The sequence below is a fragment of the Oxyura jamaicensis genome, chromosome 8, assembly GCF_011077185.1.
Source record: "Oxyura jamaicensis isolate SHBP4307 breed ruddy duck chromosome 8, BPBGC_Ojam_1.0, whole genome shotgun sequence".
Lineage (NCBI taxonomy): Eukaryota > Metazoa > Chordata > Aves > Anseriformes > Anatidae > Oxyura > Oxyura jamaicensis.
In genome coordinates this window covers 21,271,812-21,297,923 of record NC_048900.1, presented here as the reverse complement: position 1 = coordinate 21,297,923, position 26,112 = coordinate 21,271,812, and the positions used below count along the sequence as shown (strand labels likewise).

The 26,112-nt window shown below is 44.9% G+C and overlaps 1 protein-coding gene across 5 annotated transcripts in view; it reads right to left on the bottom strand.

Moving 5' to 3' along the window:
- The window catches only part of ST3GAL3 (ST3 beta-galactoside alpha-2,3-sialyltransferase 3), a 170,386-nt gene that overhangs the window by 9,769 nt on the left and 134,505 nt on the right, over positions 1–26,112 (bottom strand). For 4 of the 5 annotated variants that reach the window (XM_035333844.1, XM_035333845.1, XM_035333847.1 and 1 more), the window contains 2 exons: positions 12,212–12,358; positions 2,838–2,984 (listed from right to left, as the gene is read on the bottom strand). In XM_035333844.1, the coding sequence (XP_035189735.1) occupies positions 2,838–2,984; positions 12,212–12,358 (294 nt within the window). The remainder of the gene's footprint in view (positions 1–2,837; positions 2,985–12,211; positions 12,359–26,112) is intronic. The other variant, XM_035333846.1, reaches the window with a different exon arrangement.

Below are 26,112 nucleotides of genomic sequence, written 5' to 3'. Positions count from 1 at the left end.
CAGTTTCAGTTGAGCTCAGTTTCCATCCCTACTAACAGTTCACTGTTATTTAACACTCAGCTTCCTGGAGGACCAGGAAGAACTAGATGCAGACACAAACCTGGAGGTCCAAAGGTAACACTGAGGAAGATGCCCAAGTGGGCCTTTAGGTATCAGAGCGGATGGAAGAGATTAAAATCTTTGTGGAGCTTGGCTATGGGTCAGTCTCCTTTCACCAATACCAATGGCAAGGTTTGCCACAAGGTGCCAACAAAGGTCAACCTTTAGGTTTGCAAACCACGTGCAGGTCTCTGAGTGAGTGTGCAGAGTGCTTCCAGTCCAGAGCGGGGCAAATCTTCATTCGTGAGTTACCTGAGGACAACTGCAGAAGACAGAACCCTCCTATAATGCCCTTTGTCTTTCAACTTCACCCTCAGGTGACTAACAATTACCAGCTACCATTAATATTAAATGGGAGAGAAAGAAATGCAATCCTCTTTCTGCTCTTCACATTCCACAATATCACAAACAATTTGTCATATAGGGAGGGGCAGAGGCAGGAGGGGCATTAATTTTTTATACTCGGGAACAGATGGCTTTTCTTGTACCAGGGCAGAGAAACGTAAGAGGAGCCTGCGGGTGAGCACGTGAGGATTAGATGGGCAGACACCGATCATATAACCAGCCTTCAGATGGAACAGGAACCTTCCTCCCAGCACCAGCTCAGCAGAGTTCTCATCAGCAGCCCCGGCTGTGGAAACAAACCCACTGACATCTAAATTAGTGAGGCTCCATCAGACCTTTCAACGCTTCCTCACCTCTGTACAGAACAGCCTGGACATGCCGACTGACAGCTCCCAGACAACAGAGGCCTGTCAAACCAGGCACAGACTGGTCTCTCTCAGAGACCCAGCTGGTTGCATTTCACATGCATCTACTGCCCTGTGCCTTGCCAGCTTTATCCCTCAGACCTCATACATACCGTGCCCAAGAGCGACTCCCTCCTGTCTCCCGCTGGCTTCTGCAGGTTGCGCAGGGTGCTGACCTCGAGAATCAAAAGTCCAAGCAATCTGCACTGGTAACTCTGGATATGTGTCTGCTGACTAGCTCTCAGGAGCCAAAAGATATGGTGGCAGGCCCTGGACAAACAGGACTAAATGCATGCAGGTGTGATAGGGCCTGGGGTGCCATGCACAGCCCGCTGGCAGCAATGAGGAACATGGCAGAAGGTGGCCAAGAAGGGGACAGAGGAATGGGAAGCTCACTCATGGCAGAGCTCATACTTCACTGCACACCCCTCTCCATGGTGCTTCCCGACGTTTTGCTCTGAACTCTTTCGAAAAAGTGTTGTTTTTAAGAGCTTTTCTGCTCCCTGCTGATATTCAGCAGCTTTTGGCACAAGAGGGTGGGCGGGTGCAAGAGTAACACCAAGTGCCAGGGCCCACCCATTCCCTCTAGCATACTGCAGGCTGTGTTACATCAGTGCCTCCCAGGTGAGGCCTTGAAGCATTTCAACGCCTCTCCTGCAGCAGAAGGCCGCAGACTGTCATCCAGTGCCTTTTGCCAGCTCTTTCCATTGACCTGTGCAAGGAGCAAGAGCAAGACGGCTTCATTCTTGTCAGCTCCTGTGCGGGTGTCCTTGATGTCAGAGACATCTTTTAGGTTGCAAACCAGGCTCAGCACAGGATGCCCACTGTGAGTATTCCCAAGTCCAAGAGCAGACCGTCTCGGAAGAGACACTTTCCTGCTGCCTCCACAGGCCCAGAAGGTACCTCAGGATCACAAGGATGTATCGTGAGGTACTTTCCTTGACATATTTAGGGACCTCCTCACAGTCTTTTCCCAATCTCAGTTTCTTCTCTTGGTCTCTACTGAGAGGTTGTTCCAAAGCCTCATTGCTATGACAGTTAGAAATGCTCTTCCCATTTCTCAAGCTGACCGGTACCAATTGCTAATTCCTCTCAGTCAGCCTGAGGTTGTGCAGCCTGCAGCCTGAGTTCTAAGACATGTATGATCTTATAATTTGAAAAACAACACCTCCAGGCTTCCCTTCTGACCTGGATCAATGGCACAGTGGTTCAGGTGACGAATACAAGTGCCAGCAGACAGCAACTGTCCATGAACAACACAACAAGCGTTCTCTCCCTCCGAACAGCACTCTGTTTTCACAGTGCGGAAGAGGACAGAGGAAGTTCCTCTGTCCAGTGAAGCCAGTGAAGAGAGGGAGCCATTTTAGAAAGATCTCAGCCACTTCTGTGCCAGAAAAGACTGGGCTCTACCAAAACGTCAGCAGCTCTTCCCACTACAGAAGGTGCTGAGGCCCGTGGCAAAGTTTGCTCTAGTTCAGCACAGGAAACGGTCAGACCTAAGATACGGCTGCATTATACCACCATGAGAGCTTTTGTTCCTTTAAAAGGGCTGTTCATCTCACTGGGATAGCACCAGCAAATGTTTCGAAGGTAGATGTGGCTTTGAAGAGCAGCCTACATGTGTTCACACTAGCTGAGCAGGGGATCATCTAGCAGAAGAAGCATGTGGATTAGAGAACAATATAGCAGATCACAAAGCTGTAGCAGGCCACATCTTTCCAACATTTACGCAGAACTTTTCTCTGCTGCTCTGAGAATAAGGAATCACGTTATATGCACATTCCAGAGAAATTTTCCCAGATGAAATAACTGTTTTTAACACACATTATGCTTGGGGGAATGTCTGGAGTTTTACGGGCAAATGCCTGGGTGGAGCTGTCGTTTGACCCACGCAGGAAAGCTGGAAGTCGATCACCATCCTGGGCAGGCTCTGTGGTCGGGGTGGTTGGTGAGTTTGGGAAGAAGACGTGCTCAGCAGAAGTTCCCTACCTCTTTGATGGCAGACATCTTGATGTTCTCATAGTAGTGCAGTGGTGCATTGGGGGAACTCATGTCATAGCCAAACCCAGCTACCGCCACCTCATCACAGTTGTGGAGCGCCATGGTTATTGCTACGCTTCCCAAGGTGGGGATGTTCTGAGAGGAAAGAAAGCAGGAATGGAAGTCATTAGCAAGTCATGATTTCTGTTGTCAAAGATTTCCTCTTATTGTCTCTGCTCAAAGGAAAACTACTAAGCACAAAATCCAGAATAAGGTATTTGGCTACCTCTGCACATGAAATGCCTGGTGCCAGCTTGCAGGGTCAACAGCTTCCCAACTTGTGAAGAAAATCCTATGCTAGCCAGCTTCCTGCAAAGCACCTGGCACAAAAGCAATGGCTCTTGTTTGAGACCGACAACTTTGCTATCCTGAGAATAGGGCAGCAGGCGAGTCACAGTGGACACGTTAATTTTCTGAAATTAAAAAACACGTAAAGGCTGGAGTCCAGGTGTACACATAGTACTGACCTCCGGCTAGGAGCTGGGCTAATGAGGCATACTTGTCCCAAATGGGCCACCACACTAGAGCAGAAATGAGGAACAGTACAAATGCTGTATTTTAGTGATGGACAAAGCACTTAAGGAGGCCCTTAAACAGCTCTAGAATATGGAGAGGGGACCAGGCAGATCCAGTGTGCACTGAGACCCCTTTCTATGCCTGGAGACGCCCCCACAGGCAAAGGGCACTGTCCTGTGCTACATTCCTAGCCCCAGCATACTGGGAAGCCATTCAAAGACTGCTGCTAGTAATCTGAGCTGGGACACCCCTGACTGTCCTCTCCCTAATGCTGACTTGCCATTTGCACCAAAGTCCAGCCTCAGCCCTTCCCATTTCATCTGGCTTCTACAGTGTTGCTATACGGTGCTCTTGTGTGTCCAGATGGATGTGACTGCTGCGATGGATGAGTGTTTCCAGTGTAAAAACCCAGCTCACAGACATTTCTAACTCCCCTTTAACCAGATCAATCTGCTAAGGTAGCTTTACCCCAGCGGCTAGGGAGAGGCTGAGAAATCCACCCACGTATCTTATCATTATTTGTAAGACATCCAACACCGCCATATCAAAGGTATCATGAATTCAGAGGGCATGCTCAGACAGTCACTGGGGGTGACAGCCTCTCAGCTGAGATGTAGAAACCAAATGCGCGCTTACATCTTGCGTGTAAAAGGGGTTACCCTGTACCAGTGAGCAATGCTATTGCATTTCACCCCGTGCTCACAACAGACTGGGAATGCACACATTATGAGTTTCTGCCTCTCATTCAAAGGAACCTGCTTTTGGCAACACACTCCTGCGCTCACTTCTGATTGCCTGACCATGTCCCAAGACCGATGTTTTCCAAGGAAAGAACTCCACCCATACCTAGCTGAGATGAGCAGAGCTGGGAGCACAACCCATGTGCTATGGAGGACTCAACACGCTCTGCATAACAGTGCACTGATGCTACACTGATATGCAGACAAACGTGCAAAAATGAAAAAACTGTTCACGTCTAAAAAAATGATCATTAAATTCAAACATCTGCAATGCAACTGTAACAGTGTGCATTTGAAATAAAAAGACCTTACTACGTCCTCCTCCTGCGCCAGCTCTAGATGTTAGGAAAAGAAAGACAGAGTCATTTCGGTTTTGCTGTTTAACTTCATTTTACACTGACCACGTCTGCCACAAACAATATTGGTTTTATTCTGGTTCCTTTAGTTAATTGTTAATTCGCTAGTCATAAAATCTCAAGGATGAGTTTAAAAAAAAAAAAGAAAAAAAACAGAAAAGGTTTACTCAGCAAGGATAAGAAAATTCCACTGAATTTCAAAGTACACAAGAATATCCTGTCTTCCCATGCGTGGCAATTCAAATTCAGATATTCTCAGCTTTATGTTTTACATAGGAAATGACACTCAGATGTCGCTCGAATTGCATCAGCAGATACGTGGACGTGCCACAAAACGTTTCCCTTAGCTGAGCTATAGTTACAGTGTCCAAAACACAGCGAGTAAATGGTTACGTTTTTGAGAACATGTCATTGTTGGAGAATACGATGGCGTTGACACCACCCACACTTATACGGGGCCCATTCCCACGGTACAGCTCAAGGGAGACACGGGGTCTTTGCCTGGAGGGAATTTAACTGGCAAAGTGAACTTTCAAGAGCTAACTTTCTAATGTGAGCCTTGCAAAACCACAGAGAATTAATCATACTACCCAACCGTAATGGGAGAACTGCCAAACCACCATAACTTTCTTTCAAGTATATCCTTATTTCTGTTTGGAGAATAACTGATAGCAGAAATCAAAAGTGAACTTTCCTTTGGTCACCAAATACCTGCTTCACTTTACACTATGTATAAATCCTGCAGTAGCCTTTATGGAAAAATAGGGGATAATTTTCTAATCTGCTTCTGCCCGTTAGTAATTCCTGGCATCCTGGCATCGCCGTACTGCCTGCTCCTCTGTTAAATTATTAAAATACCAAAGATTTCCTAACCTCCAAATTTATGGCAAGTAATCTGTTTAAGACCCAATACTATCAGAAGTTCAAATTGTGCCCTTAGCAAAATAATTTTGTGTTGTCCTAAAATCACGTTCAGAAATAGATGATCTGATGACAGTTTTTAATTAAGCGATGCCTTATTTATATTCATGCCTATGGTGGCTACACCCTATTACATTTGTCCCCCTTGAAGACCAAAATTTGTATCCACTTACAGTTTTACTGCTGAAACGAAGCTTCACATCCTGCTGCTGCAGTCAGATCCACGAGGAATAGAAAGGACAGCTTAGAAAATTCTTGCAAAAATTATCATCCCTGCTATTCACTGAGTGCAGTGGACGCACCAAGGCAGAGCCCACCCTTAGTAATGGCATGGTTAACGGAACCATGAAGAAGAGAACACAAGTACAAACTTTGTGCACACAAATAGATGCATGTGGATCAAATGCACAGAGAAGGGTATTTGCCCCAGACCGCTTATGTTGGAGAGGAATCAACCATCAGACAGATTAAACAGGAACTGCGGAATCTGAGAGACTTCTGGGAGGGGAAAAAAAATGGAGCCAGTATGAACAGAAGTATAAAAGCAGCGTGACTGATGGTTAAGTACATGTCATTTGTAAGTCAATAGAATGCTTTGGTCCTGATTTGGTGTACACCACTGAAACTGAGCAGTTTGCTCCTGTGACAGCCTGTTGAGTTTCTGCTCCTCCTTATCTCTGCTGAAAATGAAGCCCTTCCTCTTGTCCACCTGGCATAAGAAAGAGAAGGACTTGTAGAATCTAGGGACAGATAGTGGGCTGTACTACAGAGAAGCCAACCCAGCAGCGTTCTCCAGATCCAGAGGAAAAGGTTCTCATCTTTTCTCAGCAGAGTATTGGGCAAATGAGAGGGAACGTGTATCAGAGAGAGGGAATTGTTATAATTATTCTCTGGCTGCATCTACACAGCTTCCAAGCTCTCCTGATTGTTTGCTGGCATTTAAATTGGCTTGCTGCTAAGCTCTAATCTGGACCTAATGAGCCAGTACAGCCTACGGGGCAAGCTGGGGGACAGGTCACTCCAAAAGAAGCTAGGCATCCTGGACATGGTGTGCCAAACCTGGCTTGCTATGCCCTGCACAGTGCGTCAGTGCTATCTCAGCACACACACCCTTGTGCCGTGCCCCAAAGACATACCAAAGCAACCACCACACCTCTTGTGTTGAGTTATGAAAATAAAACTTTCTCAAACAACTGAGCAGGCCTCTTGTTATTTTAGGCCATTACTAGGGAAAAAAAAAATCCCAACATTTCCCCTCAGGGTTCATAATCCTGTCTTCCTTCTCATGGCACTGTACGTGCCTGGGTACTCCTGCACCACCGAGAAGAGCTGCTTTCAACCAGACGGCTTGGCAGTAACCGAGAAGTGTACCTGAAAACCTCTTAATGCTTAAAAATGTTTGGCCTACATGTCCCCGGTGTGTGGAGCTGTGCCAGCCTGTGTGTGAGCAACACTCCAAGCACCTGGTGGCTCATGACCCACTAGGCCTAGGCTAGACTTCCACTTCTGCTGGGACAATGGATATTCCAACTAGGCCAACGAGGTCCTTGTTTTGGAGAGAAGGGTTAATACACCTATGGTAAGGCCTCCTGCACAATCCTTCTCTTTCTCAGCCCTGGCCACAACATGGCCGGACAGGCACCTGGACAGGACCAATACACCAGAGGAGGCTGGTCAAGGACATGGCTCTGAGCAGAGGCATGCCTCTGAGAGGCACCTGGGCCCTGTCACACACTGGGATACTGCTTTCCATGAACGCAGAAGGCAAACTAACAGCAAACACAGCAGTGGTGAGCACCACGTCACCACGGTGGAGCTGCACAAAGGCAGCCTGCACATACAGAGCATGGCTCCTTCCAGGAGCTGCTGGCATGATGCCTTCCGTAAATGGGGTGAGCACATGCATGGTGGGTCCTGAGTAAGAACAGCATAAAGAGAAGAGATGCAAAGATCTCTACAAAGGTCTTGTGTAGAGTCAGGGATCACTGCAAGCTCCAGATGGTGCAAACAAAGCCAGTCTGTACCACCAAGTCAGGGAACCAGAAATGTCTTTAGCAATACAGACAGACATACAACAGGTTCTCCTAAATCCTCCTTTGTTGTTCTCTGCTGCAAGAGGAAAACATGAAAGGACTGTCTTCAAGACACTGCTGTTTCATCTTCTATTGGAACCTCTGAAGAAACCTTCTACTCACAGAAAAAACTAAGACATTCAACAAGATGAACACCAACCCTCCTTTGGACTTAATCTCCAGACCTGTGCTGGAGATCCAGTGCTGGCAACTCAACCAGGGGACTATAACTGTTTTTTGCTTGGTGCATGTGAAAATCTCTTAGTGCTTTTCATTCCATGCCCGGGTCACTCCTGTGTCACTGCCTTCTGGACTGGAAGGAAATGACTGCTGTAAATCTGTTTTTAGAAATATCTGACTCCCTTAATATGTTAAATGAATTCCAGTTATTTATGGGATTTCACTTAGCTCAGGGTAAAGCATATTGGATTTTTCAGACTATTTCAATTGTTACCTTTTTAAATAAAAGGGTGAATACTGCTAAATAATAAATTTCCCCCAAACCATACTGCAACTAGATACTCAAATTGGTTTGACTACATTACTACATTTGAGGGAAACTTGAAAACGCTTACCCCAGAAAAATTGCTACCATAGTTTTATCAGTTGCAGACCTGATCACCTAATAGCAATAAAGCTTTAAAAACAAAAGAAATACAAAATAAAACTACAAAGAGCCACCACATGCTATATACAACATCCACTGTATTTTCTTTTTGTTCATTTATGTTTGCACAGGAACAACGTGAAAAATATTTTTTGCTTCCCTGAGCTGGCAAGTTTGGAAATACATCATAAAAGGGAATTTAGCATCGCTTGTTGTCAACAGATAATTGCCTGGCATTCTGCGGAGTGGTCCCTGTCACAGGAGATTCCATAGTTACCTCCATCCTCTTACAGAATTGGCTACTATAGTTATCCCTTGCTGTAAGCACAAGGGAGCCTCCAGAACTGGCAGAGCTTGCAGTAAAGCAAAATGGAAAGGCTAGGGACCTGAGCTGGGAGACACAACATGCTGCCCAGCAGCTTCAGTTTAGCCATTTCACTGCTGAGCTCCTGCACAACCTAGCCTAAGTCTAACACCTTTGATGGCATCTAACCTGATGCACGAGCTCTGATTCACCATTTGTAATAGAGCACATTCCCTTTCAATGCAAAGAGTGTTTCTTAAGGACTGAAATATTTAACAGAAGGCAACCAAGGGCATGACTTTACTACATTAGCTGCTCCATGGTAACCATGTATGTGCTTTCCCAGGGTCATCACTGGCATCTTCAGAAAGACTGCCTGCCCACACTATGTAACAGCAAAGAGAAGCCCTGGGGCACAAAGTGCTAACTCTCCAGCATCAGAGGTTAATCCCCAAGTGTATGTGGGCTGTCAGCACCCTGCAGAGGTGCTAATCCATGGTGGGGTGTCTGATAACACTCCTGCACATGGCCTGATAATAGTCTTGCACATGGCTGCTCCTTTGGTAAGTTGGTGCTGAGGCTGGGTGAAGTCCAGAGATGGATGTTTTAGCTTCCCCTAACGGGGTCTATAGATCCATACAGTTCCAAGACAGGAACAAACCAAAGGGTGACAATTCTGGGCAGCAGAATTTAGCCTCAGAAGAAGTTAAATCATAAGCAGTTCCATGGATGCACTGTACCAGCAGAGAGAAACACAAGCACCACTCTGCACTGGAGTCCCTGATCAGAGTCCTGACAACTCGTGTCATCTGAAACGCCCTCCCAACCTCCTCATGGCTCACCAGCCAGAAAGTCACTGCTCAAATGGCTCTGAGCACTACAGAGTGGAAAGGATTATTCACTATAAAGTAAAAAGCACCACAACAATAACCATTGTGTTGTTTTACATGCAACAGGCAATGCCACCTCTGAACTGATGTTTGTGCTTGTCCCCTGGTAACTTGTCTGCAGTGTGAGGTAGGTTTTTGCATGCCTGAATTACCAGCTGCAATACCACTGCTGTTTGGGTTCAAGCCCAAAAAAGACCCGTATACACAGAACTTCCACCAAAACACAAACCACAGGCATACACCATTCTCTAGTTAGTCAGCCAGGCTTGTGCCCACTCATTAACAGGATTCTTTAATCAAAGAGATTAGCTCATTTCTCCTGTATTAAACCAGCTTCAGGCATTGACATGTCTTTAATTTTCCCCAGACATTGCTAGGAGTTCCTACACTGAAGTTCTTCTTTTTATCCCAAGAAAAGAGAAGTTTCTATGTAGTTGTAAAGAGCTCTCCCTTTTCTGAAGACTTAAGTAAATGGGCTGAGAAAACTGAAAAGCTTTACTCATCCCAGAGAGAAGTCACTGCTCACTGTGGGTGACCAGTTTTGCTCCTCACCCAGACTGCCAGCCACCAATACCACAAGCTCAATCTAAATATGTCTGAGTTGCACCCCCCCGCTATCCTCCAGAACCATCTGGCCCAAATTATATTATCAAAGCAGAGGCTGTTACTACATTCAGCCTTTATTGAATCCTGGGAAAAAAACGCTTTGAGATCAGCCCTGAACTATTTTACTAGCTCTCTTCAACCTTGCTGAAAAAGCCACCAAATTACAAAGTTAATTGGCAGCACATTGTTACCATATGTGGTGTGCAGGAGGCACACTGAAGTTTATTTAGGCATCAGGACCAAAGAGGAGTGGAATATTACTGCCCTTTGTGAGGATTTCATGTTGGCCTTGATTACTGAGGCATCCCCAGCCCTGATCCTCCTGTGTGTAGCTTGCCCACCACGCCACCCTGCATTTCAGCACACAGGTACCAACCTGCCCCCATGCAGGTTGCTTTTTTCTTGAATAAAGTTTCCCAAGCTGTCTTGCAGCCCTACAGCATAACTGAACCCAAGCAGCTATGCTCTGCAGCTGCTATGTGAGCATAGCTCACATAGCTTTCTCGTGGAGCAATGCTCCTTGCTCTAGCTTGCCTCACAGGGCCAACTCATCCTGCTGGATCTCTCTCAAATCATTAATCAGAGTTGGATTCTTGGTCTACATGGCTGTGATTTCCATTCTTCCCATTTAAATTCTCAGAGAGACAAAGTCAAAACTGTATCACCAGGATTCTCCTCAGCCTCTTTGCACGGGCAGCAGTGGCTTTTTTTGAAGCATTTGCACTGATGCAGCAGCGTTCATTAGTGTGAAGCCCAATCAGCTCCGTAACAGCAGTCTGTACTTCATGTCTGCAGTAAAGTTTGTACCAACAGGCTACAGGTACTCACCCCTGTTTTTAAACTCTGCCAGAATCACTATATTAAACCGTCCTTGCCCAGACACACAGGGTATACTAACATCCCGACCCCACACACAAACCTGCACCTGCAGAGCTCTTTCTGCCCCATCTCAAGGAACAAACTACAATTTACACAACCTAGCAGGGGTCATGGGCAAAGATTGCTTGCCTTAAAGCTCCATAAACTATTTTTTAATGCACTTTCATGAAGTGAAACATGAGGTTTCAATTTAGTTGCCTTCATTTCCCAATCTGATCTGTGTTAAATAACCTATCAAAACCTCATAAACTTCAGTTCACAGCATTTTCATTTCCGGATTCTCTCCTCTCCTCTCAGCTTAAGCAATATCTTGTGTATTAAAATAACGTGTTTAAAAATAAAAACAAATCTGAAAAAAATAAAGGCAAAGTCCTGATGATTTCTGTCCCTCATTAGGGCATCAGTCCTTACTTTCTGGAAGACAAATCAAGACCACATCCTTCTAAGGATAAGTCATGGAGAATGCGGAGAGGCGAAGTACATTAGATCCTAGCTGAAGGGAGTACTTGGGTAAGATAACCTCAGTACTTGGAGTTAAAATCCAGTGTTTCCAGAACTACATGACAACTTCTGTACGTACATGGGCAGCAATGCCAGAAGCTCTCATTTTGAAAAGAATGATTCTCTGTGGCTGAATCTGTCTGCACATCTTGCACATCGCATTTTAAGTAGTGAATTTCTTACCTCCAGGCACCCATCACCTATTTGATCTTCAGGAAACAAATTTCTCTAATATTGTAAAGAATTCACTACATAATTAGAGCATGGAAAATAAGGCACTATTCTGTCTAGTCCAAATCCATGCTGTGACATTGCAAATATCCTATAATGATAGAGACACTAGAATGATCATGAAGGTGTTTCGTTAATAACTATATTTACATTGTTTTCTTCTGTAAGCTTTTACATCTAAGACCTGCCACTGTAAGATCAGAATTTCTTAGGGTTCATAATCAAACCTTTACACTTTTTTTACAATAAACCTGGAATACAGGACCAGCAGAGCGATATCAGTGATTTTAGGTTGCAGTCTCCTTGAGGGAGACTATAACATTGTGACATGACATGCACCACTACCAGATGCAGAGAGGATGCAGAGAGCAGGGTTCCTTGTTCCTTTTGGGAAAGAGCCCCACAGAGAAGTGCCCTTCTAGCAGGCTGTGGATGGCAGGAAATCACCCAGCTGGTGCTGAAAACCTCGGAGCTGCCTCCAGAAAAGGGGCTTTGGAACAGCCATCTCCTGGTACCAAAAAGGAAGAGTCTTGCCTTCCCTTAAGTAGGCTGAGCACTGCCCCCACAACAGAGCCAAAGTCCCTTTCCTTCAGTGTTCAACTGCTGAGGCCAAGAGGAAAAAGTAAGAACAGCAAAATCCTACTGCTCTGCTGCTTGCTCTTGCCCTTCCCCTTGGTTCTGCCTGCTGTTTTATACCTACCCCTCGGCCCATGAGGCCATTGTTGAAAGGCAGTCCAATGAAGCTGAAAGCTGCCTCCTGGATGAAGTAGGGATTCAGGATACGTATCTCATGAGGCTCTCTCGGGACACGGGTCGCGACTGACTTCCAAAAGCCATCAGAGGCACTCTGGTAACAAAAGGAAAAGGCAAATAATTATACACAAAAAATAGCAGATTGCTATTATTCTACTAAAATACACTACTGGCAGCAGTTCCCACTGTCACTGCTCACTGCCACAAGGCACTGGTATAAGCTGATGGTGGGAGGGTATCTCCTGGTGGGAGGGTACCTCCTGGAAGGGTGATGGCATCATCTTCAGATGCATGTGAGCTACGCTGGATGGCGAGTGTAAGGAAAACAGAGGGGTCTGGGCTTCAGCATGAATAACCCCCTCCCTGGTGCCACATTTTCACTCTTATTGGCACTTCAGCTGGCCTGATTAATGCCTTAAGCATTCCAGCACATGCTGTGATCTCTCCCACCTGCCTGCAAGGGGATGCACTCTTGGATAGCAAATGATTTAAAGAACATTCAGAGAACTAAAAATGACCGCGCAGCTCTACTCTCAGTGTGTAAGCTGCATACTTCCTACGTTATCCTAGATTTATTACTTTCTGTCAGGTTTTAGGTGAGTTCAGTCATAAGCTTATAAAGGTGCCATGTAGTCTTGTGAAGGGCCATGCATGCTCATAGCACAAGAAAAAAAAAAACACAATTATGTCCATTATTTTTCCCAGTGTGTATTTATTTAAAGTCTTCACCCTGCAAAGTGAGGTGGGAGAACATTGGCCTGGAATTGTTGCCCTGCTTGGCAGCCCTGCCTAGAGGGGGGTTTGAATCTCTCTGCCACATTACTGCAAATCTGTGCTCCCTCCGGTCCAGCCACAGTGGGATGGGCACAGCACCACTCTCAGAGCCGCTGGGGACTCCTTGTTTGCAGGACTTCCAGCCCCATTACATCCTAATGTTTCACTGCTGTTTGGGTTAAAAACGCAGAGCGAGGCAGAGGGAGGATAGCAGGAATGTTAATCTGCTGACAGCTCTGGCAGGGTAATCCAGCTCAATACCTCTTTCTCACATCTTCCCTGCGATCTCCCAGGCGAGCAACAGACAGACATTGAACTCCACATAAAAACCACATGCTAGGTAAACAGTAAGCCATTATTTACACCAGCTTGGGGTTGCTTGCAGCGTAACAGTGATTTTGCAGTCACTTTCAAGGCACCTTAAAAAATGTTGATGTTCTCCCACAAAATCCTCGGGAGCCTCCCTTGCCCAGTAGTGACCACCCCTGTAATTATCGATGGTAATTATGTCACAGCCCGTGCCGACTGCTGCTCTCACACTGCTTGTAGTGTGCACAGCTTGTGTGCACTCTCACAACACCTTACAGGGGTTTCCCATGCAGACCACTCTCACGTTTCACGTTTAATATTTAATGTTTATATTTAATACTGAATTTCAGATCCTGAAGAATTAAACTTTGGTTTCTAAGGTTTGTAAGGTAAGATGTCTCTTACAAAAGGCATTAATGCAGCAAATTCAGAGAAGAAATAAGGATGCACATTATCCAAACCAGTAGTCTAAGACAGCGAAATGCTACCGATGCCCTGTTTTGATCCCACATCAAGGCTGCCGAAACACAATCTACTTTTGCTGACCAGAACAAGGATCCTGAGAGTTAAAGTTCACACGCCGACAATGGTGAAGTGCTCTCAGGACCCTAAATGGAAAAAAATTCTAACTAACACTCATGTTCTTTCATCACAGTTGAATTAGCAAGAATGCCTGCAGTCAAAGTGATCTAACACTCTCCATTACAACACCGCATTTTCAACCACTGAGTGTTCCTACCATTTTCAAACCAAAAGTATTGGAAAAAAAAAATCCCACTTTACAAGTGTTAATAAAGTACTACATCCATTTGACCAACAGATTTGGGGGATTTGGTATGTCAGTTGAGTTTTGTATCCTTGTGAAAATTCGTTTAAAAATGGATAAATATTAAACCTTCCAAATTTCATAAGAGCACAGGTAAAGCAAAGGTCTTTCAGTTCCAGGGGGAAAAAAAAATATCACAGATTCTGCTTGCATTGAGCATGCTCCAGGTCTTACAGAAACGATTATGATAAACAAAAATCTTATACAGCTACTCATTCGATGAAACCATCTTATCATGGTTTTAAGCAGACACTTCCTGGAAAAACAGCGTGTGATCCTGAAACTATAATAAATTTATAAGTTGAATTAAGGTTTCACGTGCAGCTCTAAATAAGGCATCACTTAAATTTTGCAAACAAATCAAAGGTCTGCAAGCTATTTAAAACAAAACTGCTTTTTGTTTGCATTCATACTTCACAGAAGATTCTACAGAAGCTCTGGTTGTTAAGGAGCTTTTACTTTTTTTTGTTTTACATTACACATACGTAATGTTAAACAGAAAAAATAACAAAGCATAAAACGTCTCAAGACTTTGTTGTTGTTCGAGCAATTTGGGAAAATGTATTTACACATATCACAGTTGCTCATTTTTCCAGTGCTGCGTGAACCACTAGGACCAAACCTGTGCTCCTCACCATCAGTACAGTGCAAGTGCAACCCAAACATGGATACTATCCATAGCTGGGTATAATACCACCTGTCCACTTTGGTCCTTTTGGAGTGGCTGTTTCTATTGTCATTTATCCAGAGTATTTCCTGGCTACTTCCCTTGGCTGTCACACAGTTCTGAAAATTTTCTGGTTTGTCCTTTTAGTCTTATTTCTGCTTGCTCAGTGCTGTTCCCTGCAGCTTTCCTGTGCAATTCCCCTTCGTTTAATGAGGGACATCTCAGGTCATCTTTCATTTTGGTATGTTTTCCATTTGTAATTTCTAAAATAATTCCAGTGAGAGATGGGGAGTCTCAGCAGCCGGCTCTCATATTTCTACCTACACAGTAGGCAAAGCCCTGGGATTTTCCTTACTCACAAAGAACTAAAAACTGTTTTCCTGGCTTATAATTACTGAAATTCTCAGCCTTGTGGTTTGGCTCCGCAAACCCTGTAATTTCGAGCTGCATCTCGAGCTTTGTGGTTTTGTTCTGCAGCTTGTCACTGGCAAGCTACGAAACAAAGCACCACCACGACTGCAAGCCCTGGGAGGCTGCTCCCCTGACGCAACCCCCTTCGGAGCCGCACGGTCGGAAGCACAGCCCGTGCCAAGGCTCCTCGCTACCGCTGATGCTCGGCTACGGGGCCGCTGCTCTGCCTCGTGGAGATGTTCGGTCTGATTGGACACAGATGTTCGGAGAGGTTTCCAAAGCAATAGCTTCCCGTCGGGGAACTCTGTCCCTTCTTTAGGCTATTAGGAGAGACGGAGCTAGAGCAGGAGCGGCAGGCACTCGGAGGGAAGGCAGGAGCTCCCTGCCAGATTCGGCAGCTCAGAGTCATGGTTTGAGCTGGGGGCATCCCCTGCTCCAGCAGCTAAGCCTGCTTCCTTGCAGCGCTTGAAGACAGGTCTCTGAGGACACGGTATCTCCCTTCCTGATAACCATTAGGATAATGAGTCAGAAAGCGAGTCTGAAAACTGCTTAGGCAATGTTCCCACAGTACCTCATCACCTCCTGGTGCTGACACGGAGCCCTTGGGGTTTCGGCTGAAAAAAATGTCCCCATGTTAAATTCCCACCCTTATTATCTGTTGGTATTGCTGAGCACCTGGAACCTTAGTGACTGATCAACATGCAGGGTGCCAAATGCTGCCTAAAAGAGCTTACAGTATAAGCATAAAGAAACAAGCAACATGGGGAGAGAGGAGACAGGAGAGCATGGCTGAAGTACAATCTCTGTGGGCCACAGCACTTCTAAGCAATCCTGGAGCGTTTTCAAAAATGTGTAATTGGAAAGGACACCGCAAAAGGTTTTAAAGGAGACTAAAAAGTAGCAAAAATCTAGATGGGCCAGGGCTTTCAAGCCAATCTCTTGTACAGCTCTCATCTAGGGAGAGGAGCAGTAATATCCCCTCTACAGACGCAGCTCCGGGACCTCAAAGAGGAGCAGCACGTGGAATGTCAGAGATGGCAAGTTATAAGGAGGAGATAAAATATGGCACACCTCACCTAACAGCTCCAGGAGCAGGACAGTCCAGCTACAATCCTTCATTCTGCCTACTCACAGAAGAACTGAATGGTAATGGGGACAGATGTCTTGTTGCAGGCTGGTTTTGTCTCCGTTCAGTTTTCCTTCTCCTGTTCCCACATTTACCAAGGTGGATCACATCATATACTAAAATAAAATAAGGAAACTCAGACCCTTAGTCAAGAAGTACACCCTAATAGAAGAAATCAGGGGTAATGTTATGGCATCCTAGTGACACGGATGATCCCTCTTCTGGACCTCTTTGATACTACCAGGTTTAGGAGTACAAGAAGCATTGCTCAGGAAGACTTCTAAGTCTGATGGGAAGGGGACAGAGAGGCTCTAAAGGTCAACTATGTGACACACAAAGTTGAATTAGGTCCAGGTATGCAATATTGTGCTGCAGAGCAACAATAAAGGTGACAAGACTGGAGAGAGAACCTGTGGCAAATGGAGATTACTGCTCTTTCAAACCTTGGTAGCACCAGAAATGGAGAGGAAAGACGAGAAGGAAAGCAAAAGCTGGAGAAGACGAGACCTCAGAGTGCCTTGGAGCACTTGGTTCACTGAGATCACTGCCCCCACCTAGGCTGGAATGCAGTTATTCTATACCCATCACCCACGAGCACTCACTGCCATGCAAACACAGGCTACAGCAGCAATCCATCCGCAGAGGTTTCTGAAAGCTTTCTGCTCAGGCGTAACTGGATTAAACGTGGAAGGTGTGCTTTTGCTAGAAAATAACCATTGTATCAGCCAACACTGCATTTCTCAGAGGTCAAGTAGACATGGAGGCCTATAAAATGTTCTTCTACAAGTGGTGATATAAATGAAGTTTCATCATTTCCACCGATTATCAAAGCAACAAGGAATTTTTAGCAATGAGAACAGAAGTGCTGAGAGCCTGCAATCTGGGTTGATGGTCAACTGCCAGACCCACTAGCCCACACTTGATATATATTTACCCAACTTTCTCGGAGAAATGGAGAACCCCTCACCACCCTCTGTACACAGCTCCAATGGCCAGCACTCGGCTCTGTATTTTGTTCTGCTCTCATCTGCCCCACTGAAAAGCCCTCTCGCCCTGCCTGAAGCAGGAACATTGCACACTGGTAGTGGGACAAGACGAGGGAATGAGCACAAAGGAGATGCAGCTCTTGGAGCATCCAACAAAATGGTAGTTCTAATCTTTATAATTATTATTTCTTCTCTCTGAATACCCTCCCACTAAGTCTAAAATCAAATGGTTTTAATTTCCCAGGCCCTGTCAATATGCCCCATCTCCCAGCAGCCTCAAAGCACTATCAGCTAACATACTGGCCAAAGAGTCACAATAGGTTATAAACCCTTCAAATTTAGCTTTTACTAATGTTTTTCAGTGTGAAACCCAAAGAGATTTTCTACCCAGAGAGTTTTCAGAGTTTTCAACACAGTTTTCAGTGGCAAAGACAGCAGCAAAACAGGATGAAGATAAAAGCGGCTTTTAACACATAGTACTTTTTAAAAGACAAAAAAAAAACACCTTAAAACAACAACAACAAAATCTAACTCTGCTTCTTCATGAGTTGAACTAATAATACTTCACTACATTGGCTTAGAGATTAGGTTCTGAAGGCTTCATAGCCAGGTCGAGATCTCCGCATGAAAACCACAAGAGAAGGGAAGCTTAGCTCCAAGTGGGAGCTGCAGACTTTAAACTCTGCGCCGGACACGTGGACTACACGGAACAGGGAGCTGCCGTGTCCACAGATACTGGCTCTGAAAGCAGCAACTGCAGCAGTGACAAAAGCCATCCGGGAAGTCAGGGCTGATCCATTACGTATCAGTTCAGTCTTCTACACTACAGCATTCCCATGGCTGCCAGTAGCAAGTTTCTGCCCTGCTGGCATGCAAGCACGTATTATGAATAAGTAGCAAAGTATACACAACAGCCCTGCTGCACGTCATTTGAACTATGTAACTTTGGGTGTGATGCAGCTCACCTACAGACACAGCCATCCTGTGCTGCTCATCTGCTATCTGACCATTCCCAAGACTAGGTAGCATGAGGCCAAGACCAGCTCTAAAGAGTCAGGAGAGCAAATTTATTTTTATATGAAGCATGTTGCAAATCCAACATAATTCCTTTCCTTTGAATGTACTTCTACATTTCAATCAGTGTAATTGAGAGCAAAATATGATTCACAGTTGTAAGATAACAAAATGTTTTAGCAAAGGAGGTTGTCCTGTGAAGAAAATGGAACTTGGAACTTATCAGATTGGCTGCAAAGAAAACTCAAGATTATTCTGATGAATACTGCGTTTCACAAGTCAAAGCATACATGATAGCTCACATACGGCGTATCAGAAGATGTGTTTGCACTATGTGCAGATAGGGTGATGGATAGACTGTACTACAGACTCTTTTGTTCAAAACATAAGCAGGATTTTGAGCCAAAGCTTGAAGAAATATTCCTGTTTTGAAATATCTTAGGAAAGACGGAAGTTTTTAGTAAAAGCAATGGATTTAGATAATTTATGTTTGTGTTGTGGTTTTTCGTCCATTAATAATAACCCTTATGAAAAAATATCTAAAGTAGTACAGTTTCAGAAAACTCCCAACGAAGAACAGGCTCTATAATATTATTACTATTTAGGGGATATTTTATAACCATAGGGGACCAGTCCCTTTAATTCACTATTATTTTTATTGCATAGTTTATGAAATGTCATACTCACATAACATCTATTAAAAGAATACCACGGCTGAAAGGCCAAATCCACATGTTAGTAAGCGCTGAGGCAGGACAGCCCTGCAACTTCAGAAATACAGTATATCTGTTGTGAACACTGACTTTCTAATTTTCCCACACGAGTTTTCTAATATTGCCATACATCTAAGTGCTTTACAAGCAATACTTTGATATTTACAGCATCTCTGCAGTATTTGGCATCTATCACAACATTTTACAGGGGAGAAAACACACTGATGAATGCCCAGTTTCCACTGCCTTCGGATGCTCAACTTCAGATACCTTCCCCTCAATTTTCAGAACATTTTCAGAACAGTACAACTTCATTTAGCTTTTCCTGCTGCTGAACACACACCTTTCCTACACATCTGCCTCGTGGGACTTGAACAGTGTTTGGGAGCTTCTGATTTAACTTGCTCAGCATCACAACGGTCATCCAAAGGCTGAATGGAGGAGGCCATTCCTTCTGCTCTGCTCTCTCCTCTCCACAACACATTCCACAGCTTCTGCAGATGCTCACACCAAGGCTGAACTTCTTCCATGTCAGAAATCAGACTCAGTGTCCCCCTCCCTCCACCAGACAGACAGCAGTACTCCGAAAGAGTGAGGATAACATTATTACATCCATATTATGAATAACTTCTGCACAGGAGAACTGAATTAATGTTGAAAACACAACATTAAATTATTTGCTTTTCTTAGCTTCTGATGGCTTGCTTTACAACCATAAAGCTCTTTAAAAAGTTTTACAGTGTAACTTAATGCATTAAAAAAAACAACAACTCAAGAACAAATCCTTCATCAAATGGAGCAGTTAAACTCACAGCACAGTCCTCTAAGTGCAACTACAAGCCCTGGTAGACTGTTGCATTCTAGATCACCCATTAGAGCAGGAGAACGCATCCTCTTACCAGATCCTGAACTATTCAGTCCTGACAAAACTGCATGCTTGGAGGAGTTCCCTGCTGGTGTTAAACCTTTCCTTTCTCTGCCATCCCAGGACTCACCACCCTCAGCCTCTCAGGCTCTGCTTTGCTCTCTTGCCATGCACCAGCCCAGGCTGCAGGGAAGGGGGCTCCCGAAGACACCCCCTGCCCTCTCTGCTGCCCTGTGCCCCCGTCTCGCTGTGGAGAAGCGATTGGAAGGAAAATCCCATTTTGTTCCTAAATCCTGGAGGTGCCACCTTCCAGCTAAGGGTACGGAAAGGGCACCTGAGCAAGGCAGGTAGTGCTCAGGAAGCCTGCTAGGACAGACCATGCTCGGTGCACTCAGAACTGAGTTGCCAGCATCTAACAGCCCCCATGGAACAAAGCGAGCCGTGGGATTCTACGGGATTTGCCAGGGCCCCAGCAGGCTGCCATGGGACACAGCCTGGCCAATTCCCAGCTGCTGCCCTGAAGAATTAGTGTCTCATCAAAACGGGGTGGGAGAGTTTGTAATTTTTGTTGTTTGTTTCTAACAGATAGAAAACCTGCATTTTTGCTAGCCTCAACCCGAGAGACAGTTAAATTACTTCAGCTGAACTTTTCAGCTGAGCCAAACACGTGGCATGGAAAACATCAGTTTGAAGGTGAAAGCATAATAAAGTGATAATACAGTCATTCTCCTAGTTGCTTACAAAAGAAAACCTAAGGTGAGCCCAACTATAAGCACAGCTACCTGCTCTGCTTGTAACAGTATGCTGGAACCAAAAAAAAAAAAAAAAAAAAAAGGAAAATAAAGAAAGAAAGAGCGCTGTCTTTGCAGGTTCTGGTGGCAAAACATGAGGGTATCCCAGGGCGCTTGAGGACAAGCCATCAGCAACGTCTTTTTAGGGAGCTGAACTGGTTCGTGAGCTTGAATACAAACAAGATCTCATCTCATTAAACAACACATATTTAGACTAAACTCTTGGCACATTACAAAAAAAAAAAAAAAAAGCTAAAGAATCACCACAGTAGAAATTATGGCCTAGAAACCCTCATCACTTTCTGAAGTTATCTTAAAGCGAGTCTCCAGGGAAATTTTCACATTGTTTTTACAGCAAGAGTACACAAAAAAGCTGTCTTCTCCTATTTTGGCATCTCTGCTGAAATGAGAAGCCAAATAATTTCTATGTTCACTGAGTGTTCGTATAGAACATATACAAATTATCCAGCATCCTTTAGAAGGGGAAAGCAGAAAGGTCAAAATAACAAGAGTCTGGGAAGATGCCAGGAAGCTCCTGCCCTGCTTCATTGTCTCTGCTTGCATTAATAATAGGTGTTTTACAAAAGATGAGTTTTTTAGTAACGTTATTTAATATTCTCAAAAGACGATAATTTAAATAAACTGTCATCTAAACAGAACATTTACATTGGAGAGTTTTTCCAAACAAAGCACTGATTGCCTGGGCCAGACCCACTATTTGCCATACTTGTCAGTTGTGAGCAAAATTAATTTCACTGAAAGTGGCCAGAACACAACCAATCAGCTGAGAAAACCTCCTGAGTTGACCTAGCAAAAGCCATGTGCACTCAACAGCTTGGCCATTTTCCTCCAACTGTATGCTTCCTATTTAAAGAGAATAATTAAAAGAAGATACCAACACTTCCACAAACGTGGCCCTAAGAAGAAAGGAAACACCCTTTGACATATTCCATAAATTCACAACTGTAAAAATCTAAATATTACCAAAAAAGCGCAAGGTTTTCCCAGAGTCTCCCTCTTGCTTAGTACCTCCCGTGGTATGGTTTATTTTCAATCCAGTTGTTGAGTGTTTGCATTAAATAGCTGTGTGCTGCAGCAGGAGAGGAGCTGAATCTAGAGATGAGCTCCAGGGGAGGGGGTCAGGGATTTGCACCCCGTGCACATCTTCCCGGGCTGCTGGAAGAAACTGCTTTCTTCTAAAGAAGAACCAGAAGCACCGTTCACAGCTGTAGCACAGGGGGAGAGATGAATTTGGAAAGATAAAAGCAGACAGGGAGTTTAGTTACCTCGGTGTTTATTATAGCTAACTGGAGATATAGATCAACCCCCTGTCCTGGAGCCCTCGGTGCTTCGAGGCAGAGACAACATTACAAATTGCTCAGACAGCACTAACTATGCAAGTAATCCATGTAGGCCGCCAAGGAACACATGTGTTTCGGGCATAAATTGTCCAATCTATTCCTTTCTGAATTAACATCTGTCATCATGACACCATTCAAAATGACTGAAGACTGGATCATATTAACAACCACACATCTTGGATAAATATTTACTGTTCAAACTTTTTTTTTCAGTTTAAAGAAAAAAAACACAGATAGCAAAATTCCTGGAGTTGTGAAAGGGAGCGTCTTTTCAGCCACTGATAGAAAGCATGTGATTTTATTTACAAAATCAGATCAATGTCTCTCCCCCCTCTGCAAGTCCTCCTGCTGCACATGGGTGAACTCACAGCATCCTGTGGTGTTGCAATGCTTTCTGAAGGGCTCTTCTGGGGGATTTTGTTATGTTGGAGGTTGCTCACCTCAGATTCCATGAAGCCTTCTCCCTCAGGACACAGAAACAGAGCTGGCTGAGCATGCACCAGGAAGAGTAAAAATTGCAGTGAACCCTACACACAATTGAATGAAGTGACTAACATCAACAAAAAGCTGCCAAGGGTACTACTGGCTTGCTATCCTGCTCCTCAGAGTCAACAAATGGGTCACAGAGAGTGAAGACAGGGGTTCCCATAGGTCACAGAAAAGGATGGCCAGAAGGCAACACAAGAGTGCAGCTTGATCCTGGGTACACCCATGCAAAACAATCTTCCCAGACACTGGATTAAATCTTTCAGAAGTTGTCAGAAGCCAACGTTTGCCTCTGCAGGTATGTCATTTGAGTATTATGAATTCATATCTCTGTGCAATTAATTACATCTGTCCAGGCTGATTTTATCTAGCTTCAGCTCCTGGCCACCACAGTTGGCTGTTTCGTAACCGTACAGCTCAAAATGCCAAGGGAGATCCTGCTGACGTCCTCCTGGACGTCCTGCAGAGCAGGGAGCGGTGCACCCTCCTTCGGGGATTTCTACCAGTCCTTCACTCTCCCACAACTTGAGCAGATCTTTACCAAGACATCCAGTCTTGATTTTAAGACTTCAAATAGCAGCAAATTCATCAAGCCTGTAGGGCAGATGTAGCACAAATAATTATACTGATATAAATGTGCTGCCTTTTTTGGTCGTTTGCCCCGCTTCAGATACTGTTCTTCCAACTAAATTAAGGAGTCTTTTGAGAAAAAAAAAAGAAGTTTATTCTATGTAGATACAGAGAGACTCTAAGTAAATCTCCCCAAAATCTCATGCATAAACTAAATAAATTGAAGCCAAATCTCTTAGACTAAGGAAGGCTTTGCAGGCTTCAAATGATTCTCGTAGTTCTTTCCTCAAGTGTTAACACAGAACATCTTTATTCCACTAACACTTGCACGAATGGCTGATACCCCTCTGGGCGACGTCTCCATTTCGCTGTTGTCGATGTTCTCTGACTTTTTCCATGTGCTGGATTCACACAGCTCTGCTCCGGTACAGCTGAACATCTGCTGCACACGTGGGCAGGGCGAGATCCTCAGCAAGCAGGGGCTGCACTGGTGGTAAAGTCATGCACGGCTGGGTGGGAGGGACCCCACGCAGCTGCACGGGAGGCCAGGTGGAGGTGATGCCGTGTGAACTCAGCACTTACCTGCTCATTACGTCTGCCAGGTGCCCGATCACATACGTATGGCCCAGTGAACATGCATGTCTTGGCCAGCACGCAGTAGTCAGGGATGAAACGGAAGGCAGGGGTTATTTATGAGGTGGAGGAAACCTGAGAGAGTTGTGGTGCTAGAGGGAGGAGGACATAAATCACAGGCGAGCGGGTGATTCTGTTAGCTCTGCTGTTTATGGAACGGTGCCTTTCATTAGAATCAGCCCCAGATTTGGGATGAAATCCTTCGCTTCAGATACTCCAAGTCTGTGTTTGATCGTGGCAGCTACCAGTATAACCTGAGTTTACATGCACTATGACCTTGAAATGCACCTACTCGGATTTGCATAATGTTGGTGTCTAAATACAGCCAGTGCCTGCCAAAGAGGGAGAATGCAACATGAGCACCCTCTTGATGCTTTTTCAAGACAGCTGCATTAGCTCTTCACTTGGCCCTTGCTCACATTAGCTTTTCAAAAGAAGGAAATGCGGAAAAAAAAGAAACTCTTTAAATTCTCCATTTTTTTAAAACTTTGTCTGAGTCACGGATGGATGGAGAAGGTAGGAGTGTCAAATACCCAGAAAAGGCAACTATCAGCAGGATGGCAGCAGACATCAGAAGAGATTAATTAGAAGATGACAATTTTAGGAAGAAGTTGTCTCAGGATAAAGCGGGATGGTGAGGCAATCCCAGAAAGGGTGCCTAGCAGGGCTATGACTCAGCCTTTTCAGGCAGTAATTCTGCTTTGGTCTCTTCATTTAAGAATGATGTGAAGGAAGAGGAACTAGAGAAGAGTAAAAATCGAACTGAATCTCTCTGATTTTCATGTCACAGCTAAGATTATTGAGCCAGAAATGAAGATGATGCTGTCTTGGCAGATATGGGATAAAGGTTCTTTAAGGACTACTGAAGCCTAGCACAAATAAATGCTTCTTATCTTCTAGTGGGAAGAATAGTGCAAGGAAGACTGAATTTTGTTAATGGCAAGCTAAGCAAGGGACAAAAAAGGACAAAAGCTATGCATAGTGTGGAACTGACTGGAAGGACAGGCATACCAACTGCATCTTGGTTTGCAGCCTTAAGGAGAATCTGTCTAAATCTGGGGTCATCTATGACATTACTCCTGCAAATACAGACTCTTCTCAAACCTTTTATACCTGGACTTTTTTCCACCCTGACAATAATGTACTTATGGATATTTTTTAATTTTCTTCACCTGCCTCAGAAGCTTAGGTGAACGTTGCTCCAGACTTGGGGATGCGGTGGCCATCCATCTAGGTAGACAACTTACTGTGCAGCATGCCTCCACCTGATAACATCGAGTGCTGTGCAGGCATGCTGCAATGGCATCAGAGCAGCCCCTGTCACCAGCTGATGGCTGGAGGTGTACCTACAGCCACCCTAAGTATGCCTGGGTGGGAACAGCTCTCAGCTATGCAGTGACCTGCCTAATCTTATTACGCCGCTGCATGCAGGTATGTATGAAGGGCAAGCTCCAGCCTGCACTTTCCATACCAACAACCTTCCTCTGGGAATCTGGCCAGGAAGTCTCCCCCAAGGCCCGTGTTGCAAACTGGGTCATTTGTCTGCTGAGGTTCCTGCATGGTTGTCACCACGGCGCTATCTGAGAGCTTGCTGAAAGCTACACAGTACAGAACTAAGATCTTCTCCCTCTTCTGGTCAGCAGGGGCGAGATTTTTTTTATCGTGTACCCACATATTTTCCAGCCTCTCTTCTCACCAAGACTGGAAAAAAATTGGCTCACCTTCTCTAACATGGCACCAGCGTTCACTTTCCCCTTCTGTGTTCTGGAAACCACTTTGGACTCCTTTGTCATAGCAAAGAGTTTATTTTTAAATGTGCAAGTCTCCCTTGGTTCCCCTGGGCCATTCCTAGCACTGCACTGGGTGTGCCATGGGGGCACAACCCTTCAAGCAGCACAGGCTAGCAAGAAAGAGATCAAAATGTAAATAATTACATTAAATATAATGCAGAATATTTTCCACAGAATAAGTCACACAGATTCTCCCACTTTTTCCTCAGCCACAGACTTGGTAGGAGACAGAAGAGCCTTCTCCTAACTTTATTCTCTTTATTCTTTGCTTCAGCAATTAGTACAGGTTCAGCTGCCCCGACCCGGGCACTGACCCATCCTGACGATGCGGTAAGGTATGGCTGTTATCAGCTGCTCCTAAAATCCCCCATCCTCTGTGACTGGCAGTGGTCTTTTGCACTGTGTGCTTGGACCACAGGACAATGAAGAGGCTTTCTCGCCTCTCCCCCGGCACAAGCCTCATCACGTCCTTTATGCATGTTGGCTGCCTTACTCACCAGCCATGCCTTCCTACGTTACACTTATG